Source organism: Abrus precatorius, unplaced genomic scaffold (assembly GCF_003935025.1).
Source record: "Abrus precatorius isolate BTA unplaced genomic scaffold, Abrus_2018 Scaffold6, whole genome shotgun sequence".
Taxonomy (NCBI): domain Eukaryota; kingdom Viridiplantae; phylum Streptophyta; class Magnoliopsida; order Fabales; family Fabaceae; genus Abrus; species Abrus precatorius.
In genome coordinates, this window is record NW_020874406.1 from 13903928 (window position 1) to 13917838 (window position 13911).

At 32.0% G+C, this 13911-nt stretch overlaps 2 protein-coding genes across 3 annotated transcripts; both read right to left on the reverse strand.

Annotated features, from left to right (window-relative positions):
• Positions 1 to 1446: 1446 nt before the first annotated feature.
• Positions 1447 to 1978, reverse strand: LOC113869821 (ethylene-responsive transcription factor ERF039-like). Its single transcript, XM_027506314.1, has one exon. It carries the CDS (start codon positions 1963 to 1965, stop codon positions 1447 to 1449), a length of 519 nt encoding a protein of 172 aa, XP_027362115.1. The 5' UTR covers positions 1966 to 1978.
• A 3637-nt stretch (positions 1979 to 5615) lies between these two features.
• Positions 5616 to 12819, reverse strand: LOC113868925 (peroxisomal acyl-coenzyme A oxidase 1-like). 2 transcript variants are annotated; one of them, XM_027504928.1, is made up of 14 exons: positions 12564 to 12819; positions 11960 to 12068; positions 11772 to 11833; positions 11353 to 11562; positions 11087 to 11174; positions 10844 to 11006; positions 9834 to 10032; positions 9027 to 9224; positions 8020 to 8151; positions 7398 to 7518; positions 7146 to 7256; positions 6589 to 6658; positions 6035 to 6218; positions 5616 to 5945 (listed from the first exon to the last, which is right to left on the reverse strand). In XM_027504928.1, the coding sequence occupies exons 1-14, from the start codon at positions 12684 to 12686 to the stop codon at positions 5736 to 5738; spliced, it is 1980 nt and encodes a 659-aa protein (XP_027360729.1). In that variant the 5' UTR covers positions 12687 to 12819; the 3' UTR covers positions 5616 to 5735. The 2 variants fall into 2 exon arrangements, with proteins under 2 accessions (XP_027360729.1, XP_027360728.1); XM_027504927.1 differs by having other exon boundaries at positions 12549 to 12819.
• Between the last annotated feature and the right edge of the window lie 1092 nt (positions 12820 to 13911).

The following is a 13911-nucleotide window of genomic DNA, read 5'->3' on the forward strand; positions in this document are numbered from 1 at the left end:
AAAATAAACCTCTAAATTATTGCAATCATATTAGTCAGTCATTTTATTCTTTGGAATTTTAAATTGTTTTGTAAATCTCTGGTTCTATAAAACTTATTCATTTGAGTTATTTTTTATTATCATTTATATTTAAAAATTAAAAATAAGCATTTTTAAATAAAATTGATGATTTGTTTTTTGCTTTTTTTGCGCTGAACGATAGCCTTCAAGGATTGATAGAAATTTCTGTTTTTTGGCACAGTGAAAGTACCATTAGTCTCTTAATTTTTAATTATTGTAATTAAGTCTTCTAGCATTTTTATTTGTTACAGTTAATTTTCTTTTGCGGTATTTTTTATCTCAAACTTTTGATTTATCAATTTTGCCCTTAAATCTTTTATGAAATAAACTCATTAAGTTATTTTAAACTTCTCTTCAACTCAAAATTCATAAAAAATATATTTTCAAAATTGAAAATTCTCAAATTTAAATATTTGCATATCAAATCTGTCCAGTTCCTCTAAATAGAATAACTTAATTATAATAATTAAAAAATAGAAAATTTAAATTATACAAAAACCATAATATAAGGGAATGCAAAAGATAAAGAAAAAGAAATCTATTCATATGCTTTTATAAACAAATTTTTTGTCGTATATGCTTTTATAAAATAAATCGATAATAAAAAAGAGAAGAGCGGATAAGACGATCAAGCAAGTGCACGCATGTGTAAAAAGGTTGGTTTGATTGTACCTCAGAGTGCCAATTGTCCAATGACTGTACATATAACATATCTTTCTGTGAAACAAAAAGATTTTTGAAAAAATAGTTTTAAGTATTTAAAAGTATATTTGCATTCAAAATAAATAATTATTACATAAAATAATACAATTTATTATTTCTATATATTTAAAATCAACTCAGAATTGATGATATTAATAAAATCAGATAAAATTTTAGATTGGCGATCAAGCCTTCTACTCGTTTTCTCTTGGTAAATACTAAATAGTAATAATCGACGAAATCATATTTATTGACAAGATAATACGGCCCTGAATGATTGAGTTCTAAGCAAATTTTAAATTTTGGATTGGAGTGCTGGACCCATGGGTTTAACACATTTAATTTTGAACTTACAAATTGTTTGGTCAAACCCCTATTTATTTTTTATTTAAAAATTTATCAAATGTAAAAAATATATTTATTAAAAAGTAATTTTTTTACTCAGCAATCAACTTCTACAAGACTACCCCGAAAGTACAAAAACGCGCGAATATTGGACGCAAACTAAATAAATCGTACATGTATTATTATAGCGGCTAAGGAAGAAAAAATGCAGCCCAATCAAAAATATTTTCAAAGTAAATATATTAATTTAACTTAAACCGAATAATTATTTTTAATTTACAAAAATATAAACACAATTTTTAAACAAGCTAGCAAAGTAGCATTTTTAATTTTACAAATTTAGTAAGACTCCCAAGGGAAAGGAGGCTCTTCCAGCCGGAGACACGTGTCTAGAAGTTCAGCTCCGGCCACGAGCCACGGCGCGGAGTAATGAAACTCACCTGCACAATTACTTGAGTCGAGCAAAAGATCAGGGAGGTCGAAGAACGTGTCATCATCGTCGGTCGAGGATTCTTGGGCCTGGGCTTGGGCTTGGGCTTGATAACAGGTTTTGGTTTGGTGGTGGTAATTGAATTGAGCTGCTTGGGCGGCGGCGGCTTGGATGTCTTTAGGGGAAGTGGTGAGTGGGCGTGGAAGGTGTGAGGCTAGTTCGGGGAAATTGAGGAAAGCGCTGGAGCCTTTGATGGTGAGAGCCGCAACATCATGGGCTCGAGCCGCCATCTCTGGCGTGGAAAAAGTGCCAAGCCAAATTCTGGACTTTTTTCTTGGCTCTCTTATTTCTGATACCCATTTTCCCCAGTGTCTCATGCGTACCCCTCGATACGTTGGGTGCTTCCCATCACTGCCTCTCTTTTTCATATTCTTGTTGTTATTCTCAATTCTCACTTCTGAATCCATGTTATTGGGGTGAGGTGTGAAAAGTAGTGGAAGTGGAGTGAATGGAAATAGAGTAGAGGAGGTAGCTTCAAATAGCGCTGGCTTCAGTTGAGCTAAGGTGCTATCTACATTTTTTCACATTACGAAATGGGTCCATTTGCAAAAGAGAAACAGTTGCATTGTTGGCGTTATATTCTTCTTCTTCTCTCTCTCTCTCTCTCTCCATTCTTTTTCTTTTTTGGCATTTTGGGTGTGCAACAAAAATCGTTACGTATCAACTCTGTTTTCCCCCTTGTAGAAAAACCTATAAGTAATAATTTTGTTAAGAACAATTTTTTGTTTTTTAGGGTTAACGCTAAAAGATTTTGAGAGTTGATTTTAATCATGAAAGGAGAGGTAGCGATAGTCACTTTTTAGGGTTAAATGCTCTTTTTTTAGAGAAGGGGGGTTGGGGGGGGGGGGGGGGTTGTTTTTTAATTATCTAAATCTATATCATTAACAAAGAAGGACAACTAGCTTTCAGTAGAAAAAGCTGGGTCATTTTTTATATATGTTAATTTGTTTATATAAATGAAAAAGAATAACGAAGACCGGTGATCTGCGCAATTTATTAATTTAGAAATTAACAAATTTCTCTTTCTATAAATTAATTAACACAGAAAGCAAAGTTGAAGTGAATAACACATAATTTACTGTGGATATAATTACATCAAACAAAGTCTTGTACAGCAATAGTCACTATAACTCACTGACGTTCTTTTCTACACTAACATTCATTTTAGTAATATCTTCACTTCATGCAAATTAAAATGTGTTATTTTTAAGCAGTGATTGATTGATGTTCATTTCTTGGCGTTACCGCAGTTTTTCATGCCCTTCCAATGACATAGTGCCTCATGTGGCTCTTGGATCGCAAGTGGAATCTCTCTGTTTCATAATTGATGTTTAAGTGAAAGATTAGGTGTCACACTGTCCATGTCCGTTTCCTCATCCGCTGTCCCCCGAAAATTAAAAATGGAGACAAAGAAAACTAAAGAAAAAGAAAGAATACGGACCCCTATGGTCATCATTTTATTTTATGATCCGTTTCTCACGTGCCTTTTTATATCAATTAAGGATAATTTTAGCAAGAACATAAATTATTTCGTCTATTTAAATAATAAAATTTTATATGTATTTCAATTATAGCCTAAAGAAATTGTTTACCTGTAAGCATGAATAAGGAATTGCGAGGAAATAACAAAAGAAATGTTTAAAAAGGACAATTTTCAAGAAACTGTATTCAGAAGGAAGAAGTCCCTAAAATAGTTCAATCGAAGATGAAGATGTCGAATCACTACGAAAAACAAGAAAGTTTAGACAATTTCACTGTATTTGACATACAAAATACGGCATACAACTTCACAGTACTGGTTCTTTCAAAAGGAAGGTTTGGTTTTTATATTTACTTTTTATTTTTCATTATATAAAAATTATGTTTTACTACCATTATTTCTCTCTGTTCGTCTTGTCATATATATAATAGTCTTGATCAAATTGAACGAGTGGGTAAAGTATGAAGGCTCAGTTGGTGGCTCCATTCGGTATCAATATATACTGATCACACCACTCATTGTCACCGATTGCCAAGTTGCACCGTTAGAAAATTCTTCCTCTTTAGGATGCTTTTCATGTTGTTAATTGTGTATGTGTCAAATAGAAACATATATATTTTTATATATAACATTACATACTTTTTCAAATTTTAATAATTCAAATATAAAACTGGTCAAATTATAAAGCATGTCGACGTAAATGTCAAAAATCTCACGACCAAATCTGTCTCTCTATACGCAAGGGAAGAAGGTAAGGACGCAAGTCGCTCGGGACAAGTGCAGTGCATCTCAAAATGCTGATTTCAGTTGTTTTTTAAGCTAAATTTTTAATATTCACAAAGGCAGGAAATTTGGTATGAGTAATGAGCTCGACAATCTCATGTCAAACACTAAATTTCACTATCAAAATTAATTATGAGAATATAATAACAACACACTCTTAAAATTTATCTTTTTTATTTTATAATATTGACTAAAATTTTGTGTGTCAAAATAAATTACTTTATATTATTAAAGTTGTTTTAAAATTATCATTACAATATTTTTCATGGAATTTTTTTAACAATTATAAACAGCATTATCTTTGTATAATCAATTATACCATTTAAGGTTATATCAAGAATATTCCAAATATAAAAAGTTCTTGTTTGAATTAGATCTGATATTACCCAAATTAGTTGGCAAGGTGTGCATTATTTGTTTGGATAGCAGCCCCCTTTAGTGATTCCCCTACATCGCAACATCTCTATCACTACATGCGTTGATGGTCTCATTAATTCTAATATCGATTATTAATTTTTGGTTGATATGATGGCTGACTAGTTAATGGGTATAATAAATATTTATTTGTGAAGCGCAATCACTATAGCAACCACTCATTGTCTGCCGAGAAACATCTAAAAAGTCCAAAAAGGAAAAGAATATCCTGAAATTAATTAACAATTCTACTAACATCTTAAGATTAAATTAAGTATTTAAAATAGGAATAATTCTAAATCTTCCTACTCTTTATTCTTACAAATCTTTCTAATTATTAACAAAAAAGTATTTAATGTATTTTATGTTTTCAATATAATAATAAATGAACTTACTTTATAAAGTAAGAGGATATAGCAAAGTTCTTAAAATAATAATTTTATTAAAGAATCAATATTTATTATATATTTATATTTGTAAACAAATTTTTTAATTATTTAAAATCAATCACCAAATATGTATATGACCAATATTTATTAACTGATTGAGAAAGATGTTGATTGCTATAAAGAATTTATTATTAGAAAAAGTTACAATTTAGTTAAAAGTTAATGAATTTATTTTAATTAAAAAATTAAGTTAAATTTATTAAATAAAATATTTGATAAAATTAATTACTAATTTAGTCAAAAAATAATATACTTTATTTTTAGTATAGTATTTGTTAAATAAATTAATAAACAAAATGTAATCAAGAAAAAAATTATTAGGATAATTATACTCCAAAATTAAAGATAATAATTTTTTGTTGTCTCTCTCTTTTTTTAATTTTTTATAAATTTATTGTCCCATTTTGTTGTTACAAAACATTATCCTACATATACTGGTCCTATAAAAAATTTTTAACAATAAACTCTTTAATACACTTATATAATTAATCATTTTTATAAAATTTAAAATATAATCAACTTTTATAAAGTATTTATTTTTTAAAATATAAATCAATTACAAAAAGCATATTAAAAATATACTTAGAAGAATATGTTGAGATAAAAATTTTGTTATTAAGCATACTTCATCATGTATTACCATAATTTTATGCATATACTACTCTTTCTAGTTCTTTTAATAAGATCATTTCAATTACATTACACAAATTTTAAAAAATGTAATTAATATTGGTTATGCATTAAAATTTTTAAAATTAATTATAATAATTTAACTTTATCTTTATTTAAAGTCAAACTTTATTATCATATTAATTGCTAAAAAATAAAAAGGTTTAATATTTATATGAGAAGATATGAAAAAGGAAATAATAAATACTTCTATAATTTAATAAAATATCTTATATTAAGAACTATAAATTTATTTATCCTTGTGATAAATTTATTGACACTTGTAAACCACGATAGTGCTGATAAATTTCTTAGATACAAAACAGCATAGCTATAAAATCAACTAGAGTCTAGCATTACGTAGTTGTTGCTTAAGCATAGGTTGAACATACTCTTTAAAGCCATCAGGAATAATTGAATCATTCAAAGGATCCTTCCATGCCTCATCGTACAACTGCGGATACACATTTCCATCATAACGCCCAAGAATCGAACCAAGGTAGTGATCAGTGTAATTAAATGCATCAACGAGTGCAATTGCATTTGGACGAACCTAACCACGCTTAAAATCATCAGCCTTCATATAATAATTAAGATATAAATACCAGAAGAAGCTATTGACTTGAAATCTTTAGGGCAAACCTGTGAGTACAAGTTTCTCAGCTGCTCATCTGCAAGTGATCCTTGTTTTGGGTTAATGCAGCCAGTGGAAAGAAATTCACCCAGATGCTTATGAAGAAGAAACAAGGCATAAATGCTGCAAAGAGCTTCTAATTGCTGTTTCACACCCTTTCCAGGTATACTTTGCTGCAACTTCTCAATAAATCTAAAAAACATAGGGTTTGATCAATTTGTATGTAGAATATTCAAGCAAATCCTAGTTTCAAATAAAGAATTCTAATCTCCTAATATAACAAAAAAAAGTTGTATGTTTTATTTGGACTCCTTTCACTATGGTGCCTTCACATGAAAGAAAGCCCATCATGCTATATTTCCACTATAGACATTGACACACACACACAATAAAAATAAAATAAAAAGGAAGAGGAAAGGTGACTAATATTATGTGTTTCTCTAGATTAAATATAATAGATTCATTCTTTCCCCGGAACAATGCAGTAATATTGTAAATCAAGAGATGCAACCGTATAGTGTATAAGGAAACAACCAACATGTAAAATTTGGAAGAAGCTCACTTGGAAACAACAATTAGCTGGCAATGTGCAACCGCTGCCTCAACTAAATCAGGTGAGAGCTCCTGAAAACCTGCTGTCAGGAAAGCCATTAGCAAACAACATAACAATATCCAACCATGTCGCACAAATTACAATAATAAATCAACATTCAGTTTCAAGAAATTTTGTACATCTTGAGGTGATCTATGTATATTTTTAATGATAATGACTTTTCTTTTTTAATTTCTGGACCTTTAAAACACTTGTTTGTTTAAAATGTGCCATTTTATTATTAGTATAAAATTTACATTGTATGTCATCTATACAAACAGAATGTGTGAAAGAGACGCAATTTTTAACAGAACTGCATATTCAATTTATTCTTTCAACATGTAAGAAACCAGTATCATGTCCGTAGTCAGGTGATTTCTATGTTTTAGCATCTTTCCAGTGACACAGATCAGTCAATGAAAACCACTTCCCAGCCCTGTTCTCCACCATCACACGCCAAGGAATAAAATCAACTACAAAGGACAAGTGGATACAGCTTGTGACTTAAATAAGATTGAATCATTTACCCTCTTCAGGATTAGTGAACTTGCTAAGATTTTGAGCACAAGCAACAGACATCCTAGCAGCCCTAGCTTCAAAAGCTTCCAGCACTACATTAGGCTTCAACCAATCCTCAGCTGAAAGGAATCAAAACAAGTATAATACGTCAACTCATAAAGGACGCAAGCATGGTTGGTATTATTGACTATAATAATATTGATTTGGATATCATAAAATTAATATGGTTAGAGTTTGCACAATCTTCAATTTGACCATACCTTTTTTAACATCAGAGCGATATTGCATCAGTTGTTCCAGTCGAGCCATATAAGCTGTAGTACCAACAGGCTTATTTCCAGAGCCCAGATGAGAAATACTCTTCATGAGATGCCTTGCCACCTATATGAGATTTTCTGGAAGTTGTCAAAACAACCTAACTATTCCTAAAAACCCTCCTAAGGCAGAATGCACGGTTATGTAATATGAGGCACAGAAATGTAGAAAGGACATGAGTAGAGACATATATCAGGCATGAAGTTTAGACTCGGCCACATGGAAATAGAAAGCAAAATTAAGAATCATTATTTCACTCATTTCTATCCTTTTAGAACTTTCTTACTTTTGTAACATACTACAGATTTGACAATCCCAAAATCCTTTTTTTTTTTTTCCAATAATATAACTCAATATATTTTAGATCCAAAACCAACAAATGTAAGGACTTTACTCCATTACATAGGTGTTCTAAAAAATGTATGAAAGCATGTCAAACACAAACAAAAACCTAGCTCTAAACAAATGGCTTTGTCATGCTGCACTTTAAATCCTATTAATAGCTGGAAGGACTTAGTAAAGAGTAAATGAAATAATATTATAACATATATTTAACATTTAACAAACCTGTAAAAGCAGCACAGTATTGTCTCCTTCATATGTGCAGGCTGGAACATAAACTGCAAATAACTCAGGGAGACCACTGCTACAAAGGTAACCATGACCACCACATAGTTTACGGCATTCTTCAATTGCATCCTATAAAATAAGTTAATTTAACTTTAATTGAACATTAAATGTTCAGGGTTAAAAAGGGAAGACCAGATTAGGATATCATAAAAGGATAGTAGCACAATGATAATGACAACAACACTACGACCATTTAAATGCAAAGATTATTCATCCAGTCAATTATCCCACAGACACATCATATAGATGACATGAATGATAAAGTAATGGTAATAGATTAGTGTACTGCAATTCAGGAAACTAAATAATTTTTTAGACGGGAAACCAGAAATACATAATAAATACAACGTATAATTGAGCTCTCAATGTATATAAACTTCAACATGCTATGCCATATCCTGTTATTTATTTAAACTGACACTAGCAGGATGCCAGATTGTAATGATTGAAGAATATTGATTGTAAGGACTTGTTTGTTTGTATTTGCATAAAGCACATTTTTAAATTTTAAAATATGTATAAAATTTCTTACAGAAATTAGATCATATTTTTAAGAATAGTAAAAAATATATTAATATATAATAATTTTGAGTGGCTTTCTTTGAGCAAAATTATGTGTTTAAATTAAAATGATTAGAATCATTGTGTTCTTTTTCAGGATTTTTTCCTATGCAAAAGCAAAACATCTTGCACAAGTTGCTGCTAAGGATTTTTCATATACCTTATCATTCTAAAAGGATCCTTTCATCCATTATGTTAGATATCAAGAAAAATCAATTTTAGTTTCACAAAATATGTCTCTTTTGATGAATAAATAGAAATACTATTTTATCCATTTATCGCAAAAATCATATTTTAAATGCTATCTCAAGCAGCTTAATAATGAATTACAACTAAGACCAGTCAGCATAGAAATGAACAGAACTGCAGAAGTAATAACATACAGCAGTTGCTGCAGTTGTCAAGGATTTCAATCCAGCAGTGCACGCATGAGCCTCAGGCAATGTTGAAAAATCATTAGCTTGCAATCTTTGTGTCACGTCCATATAAAGCCATTTCAGCCACTCACCAACAAATCTAAAAGCATAAGCAGAAGCCAGCAAAGGGAAGAGCCTAGCCTGCTGTGTTTTGTAATCAATCACCTAATGGAAATGCAAAAGCACAAAGTAAGACACCCATTAAACTTGCTATCAAACTAATACAAATCTGCATTTTTTCTACTGGTCAATAGATATAAATACACATTTTAAAACCATATGATTAAATTTAATGCACAAGATGAGAAGGAATCTAATCAACCTTCCTTATAAATCATTCAAAACAAATATATTGGCCAAAAGCAATACTTCCCCAATTAGACAATAGCAACATGATAGCATTAAAGTAATTTCACTTATTTTTCAATCATAATATGTAATTTGGGTTTAGCCTCCTTTTTATTGTTTTCCAGCAAAATTACTTATTTTTCAAAAAATAGAGATTTTCATTAGCAAATAATTCAAAATACTCCTACTTTTTATTCCTATAAATCCTCCTAATTGCTAAATGAAGAAAGTATTTAATATGTTTTATGTTTTAAACATAATAATAAATGAATATTTTCATTTAATACTTACTTAAAAAGTAGTAGGAAGATTACCAAGAAGATTATTAGGAGGATATAACAAAACTCTTCTGTTAGCATATCTCAATAAAATAAGACTTATCAACCAGCAACAACACGCATATCTATGGTGGCTTTTAAAACTTACCTGTGTTTCTGGACCTCCATTATGAGATCCAAACTGTCTTCGAACAGCACTATATCTTGTAGCAATGCAAACTGCTCGAGACAAAGCAGTTGATGCATCAGATACAATTGTTTGTCTCACATATACCATAGTACCATAGACTAATTGTCTTGGAACACTGGAGTGCATATATTTTCCTTCTCTGGTAACCTGTGAAACCCTGATAGATTTGAAAAACAGAACAGTCATCCCATGAATCTACTGGCAAAAGAGCAATGTTAGCCACATACTCTTTTACACATTTTTTTTCAACTCATTCTCTATTATTGGATAAATTTCATGCGGATACCACTAAAAGCCTGGGCCCACTCTCTTTAGTGGGATTAACATGAAATTCACCCAGTTAATAGAGTGTGTAGGAAACAAGGGTTAGTTGCTAGTATTTCCCATTGGGAAAAATTGACAAGCACCTTGTGACAGCTAAAAGTATTATAAAAGTTAAGATATTGTTTGCTTGCTTTATACCAAATGCTCCTCTTCCCCTCACCATGAACAAGTAGTGATGAGTTCTACACAGTATAGCCACAACCATCTATTCCTGTTTCTGTTTTGTCAATTGCAGTTGGCTATTCTGAACTATCTTTTCTATTTAGTTACCTATGTAAACAATCTAAAAGAAAACCAATTAACAATTGCATTTAACTGGAAATATGGCAATTAATGATGCTGCAGTTTCAGTGTATGATTATTAGGGTATTCTCAATTCATGGACAAAAATACCTTCAACAATCCACCAGCAAATTCGTTGGAGATAATGATACTAAAAGCTCTTGTTGTTGAGTAGTTGATATTATTATCAGAGTTCGATTACCCAATTTTTTAATGTATTGCCCTGTGCTCTAAATTTTTGCCACTTAACCCCCACAGATCATTCATGTATTATATATTATATACCATAAAACACCCAACATGGATCATTTAATTTTCCTCTGACAAGGCTAGAAAAGGGACAAATGTGTAAATAGAACTACCTCATTAACATTTGATTCCTTGGAATTCGTACATGGTCAAATTTTAGAACTCCATTATCCATGGTGTTATATGCTCCGTTTCCAAATTTCATACCAATATCACCAATAGTAATGCCACGAAGAGGAAAGTGATCATCCAAGCTCCGCAGCTGGACAATGAAACCTTCAAATTGGATAGATAGTTAATTAATTTACGTCTGAATCCAACACCAGAAATTTGGATTGCCAAAATTTGGTAATTACCATGCACTCCGTGGTCTTGACCATCAGTAATTAGACGGGCATAGACAACAGCATGCGTCGATATTTTACCCAATCCACCAGGCCACCACTGTTTAAATCAGTGTCAGGAAGCGTGATAATATATCCAAATACCCTCTAATACAAGTACAAAGTAGAAACACAGCTGTTTTCCCTGAATGTACTTGTTAAAGCACTCAGTAAAACTGTAAGATTGTATAATCTCAAAAAAAATAAAAATTGAAAAGACCATCACCCAGTTCACTCACTTTACTTGAAGTCAAGGTGGGGCTATGGATAACAAACTCATCTGTTTTAGCATCAAATGTTGCAGTTGTTTCTAGCCCTTGAACATTGGACCCATGACCAAGTTCAGTTTGGGCATAGCAACCAATTATTTGCATCTTATAAGCTAGAGGCAACCATTTTTGCTGCTGTTCATCAGTGCCTTGTCCTTTGATAGCAGGCAAAAACATTCCCTGCAAAAGAATATGATACCTTCAATTTAGTAAATAAAGCAATGCCATCCCTCTTCCCCAACATATATTTCAGGGACTGTGAAAATACCAGGTCAATTTTGTATTTCTTTGATATCTCTCTCTCTCTCTCACACACACACACATCCACATACTTATTAAATATGACATGGAAGTTAAAAATGGAATGAGGAAAAGAAATTGAATTATACCCAATGAAGATCCGTAAATGCAGGTTCATCCACAAAGGATCTGAGCCTAGAAGCTTCCTGTTCTGTAAGAATGCAACTTACAAAATTATAGAGAACAGTAAAAATGTAATAGGCAAATAATTGCATCCATAGGTTTAAAAAAACGATTGGAAACCAAATGCAAACTACACCAAGAGCAGAAAACTCACCGTTAAGACGGAGGTCGATGATCCTTTTCCAAGCATAAGCTGCTTTTCTCAAAGTGTTTTTAAATAACTCCTTTCTATCAAGCATGGTTCTGTTATCCTTTCTAAATGCCTGGAAACAACAGACAACTAGTCAACGTTTCATTTTCAAAAAATGCATAATCATCATCTATCGCCAAACTAATAGCAAAAGTGCAGGCAACAGAAGCGAGCCACTTTACATGTTGAAGTTGAACACTGATTTGTGAAGTGAATCATTAACTACCCCTTGACAACTTCACAAGTTATTGTCTTTTGTAGATAAATGATGAGTAACATGATTAACACCCCTTTCATAAAGTCCACTACACTATTCACACAAAAAGTTTGTTCAATGGAAAAAAGCAATAATTAATTTTAAATATAGATAATTTAACATTAACAGATATGAAAAGCGAAAACAGTAGGTAAAAAGTAGGACTGCGCGACATATAAGACAGAAACAGAAGGAAATAAAGTTCAATCTTATAATTGAACACTTTGATTTTGAACAAGCGTGGAAATTGAACGATCAAGAGTATCACAAAATTAGAAATTGAAGAGGTGAACTCACCGGATCGCTGGCAACAAGGCGAGAAATCCGATCGGAAAGTTCAAAGGCTTCACGGGAACCAGCCCAAACGATCTTCATCTCGTCAACATCGAACTGCGCCTTGTTCCTCTCGAAAGCCAAGTGATCAACGCCTTCCATTTTCGCCTTCCTCTCGAAGAACGCAGTTTTTGGGTTTGGTTTGGACTTTGAAATGGGAAGAATGAAGACTCTGTTTTAGTTTATTATCTTCTCTTCTGTATAACCAATGACCGTGACAACAGCGATTAACGCATATTCTTCGTGGCTTTTGTATTTTAAACGTGTGAAAAGAAAAATAAAAAATAAAAAAGTGTCGTTGACTGGCACACACTTTTGTTTTGAACAACCTGGTTTTATCATGATCCTCCGGGTGGTCCGGGTCTAGGGTCCCGGCCAATGTTAATTATTCACGTTATTGGTTAAATATAGATTATTTTGTGATAAATTTTTATATATTTTTTTTAAGATATTTGAAATCTTAAAAATTTAAAATTTAATTTTTACTGTTAATTTCTCTCTTTTAAATACTGAGTTGCGTTGCTGTTAATCACGTATTAATTCTATATTATTTATTTTATAATGTTTTATTATTTAAAATAAATATTTTAAACAATCTTTAATATACTATATATATTTACAAAATAAATTTTCTTCTTCCTCTCTAATCTCCCCCCTTTCCAACCAGCGAGCGGAAGCCTCACTTTTCTCACCTTAACCCTAACCTTCACTTCCACTCCCTCCTCCTCAACTCCTCCACCCTCACCTTTAACCTCCCTGCAGTCCCTCTCCCACTCCCTTCGAATTCCCCAACTTTCAAACCCACCCCCAACCTTCACCCCTTCACCATGACCTTCACGTTTACTCCCTCTTCCTCAACCCCTCCACCCCCACCACTAACTTCCCCCAGTGCCTCTCCTTCCTCTCCCATTCCCGCTCTCTCCCATCCCCCAACTTCCAAACCCACCCCTAACCTTCATCCCACCTGAGTCAGTGTGTGGTCAATTTAAAGCCACTTTTCGTTAACAAGCACTAAGCAACGTGTTCGAAAATCTGTTTATTTTCACACAGTGATTTGAGTGAGGGAGGGAGGAATTATGCAGAAGGAGTGGATCCGATATGGTTGGGCTTGGACTGGGTGAGTTTGAACCAAAACAAAAATTCATAGAAGACGACGTCATTTGAAGAAAGGTACATTAATGGTAATAGAGCGGAATATTTTCAATTTCAATTTCGCAAAGACAGCAGAAATATAAAACCCCATCTTGTAAGAATTGTGGTAGCAAGTGAAGAGAAGAAGAGAGAGTATTCCAAAATGTTGAAGCTATCTCGAACACTGCCTTTCACT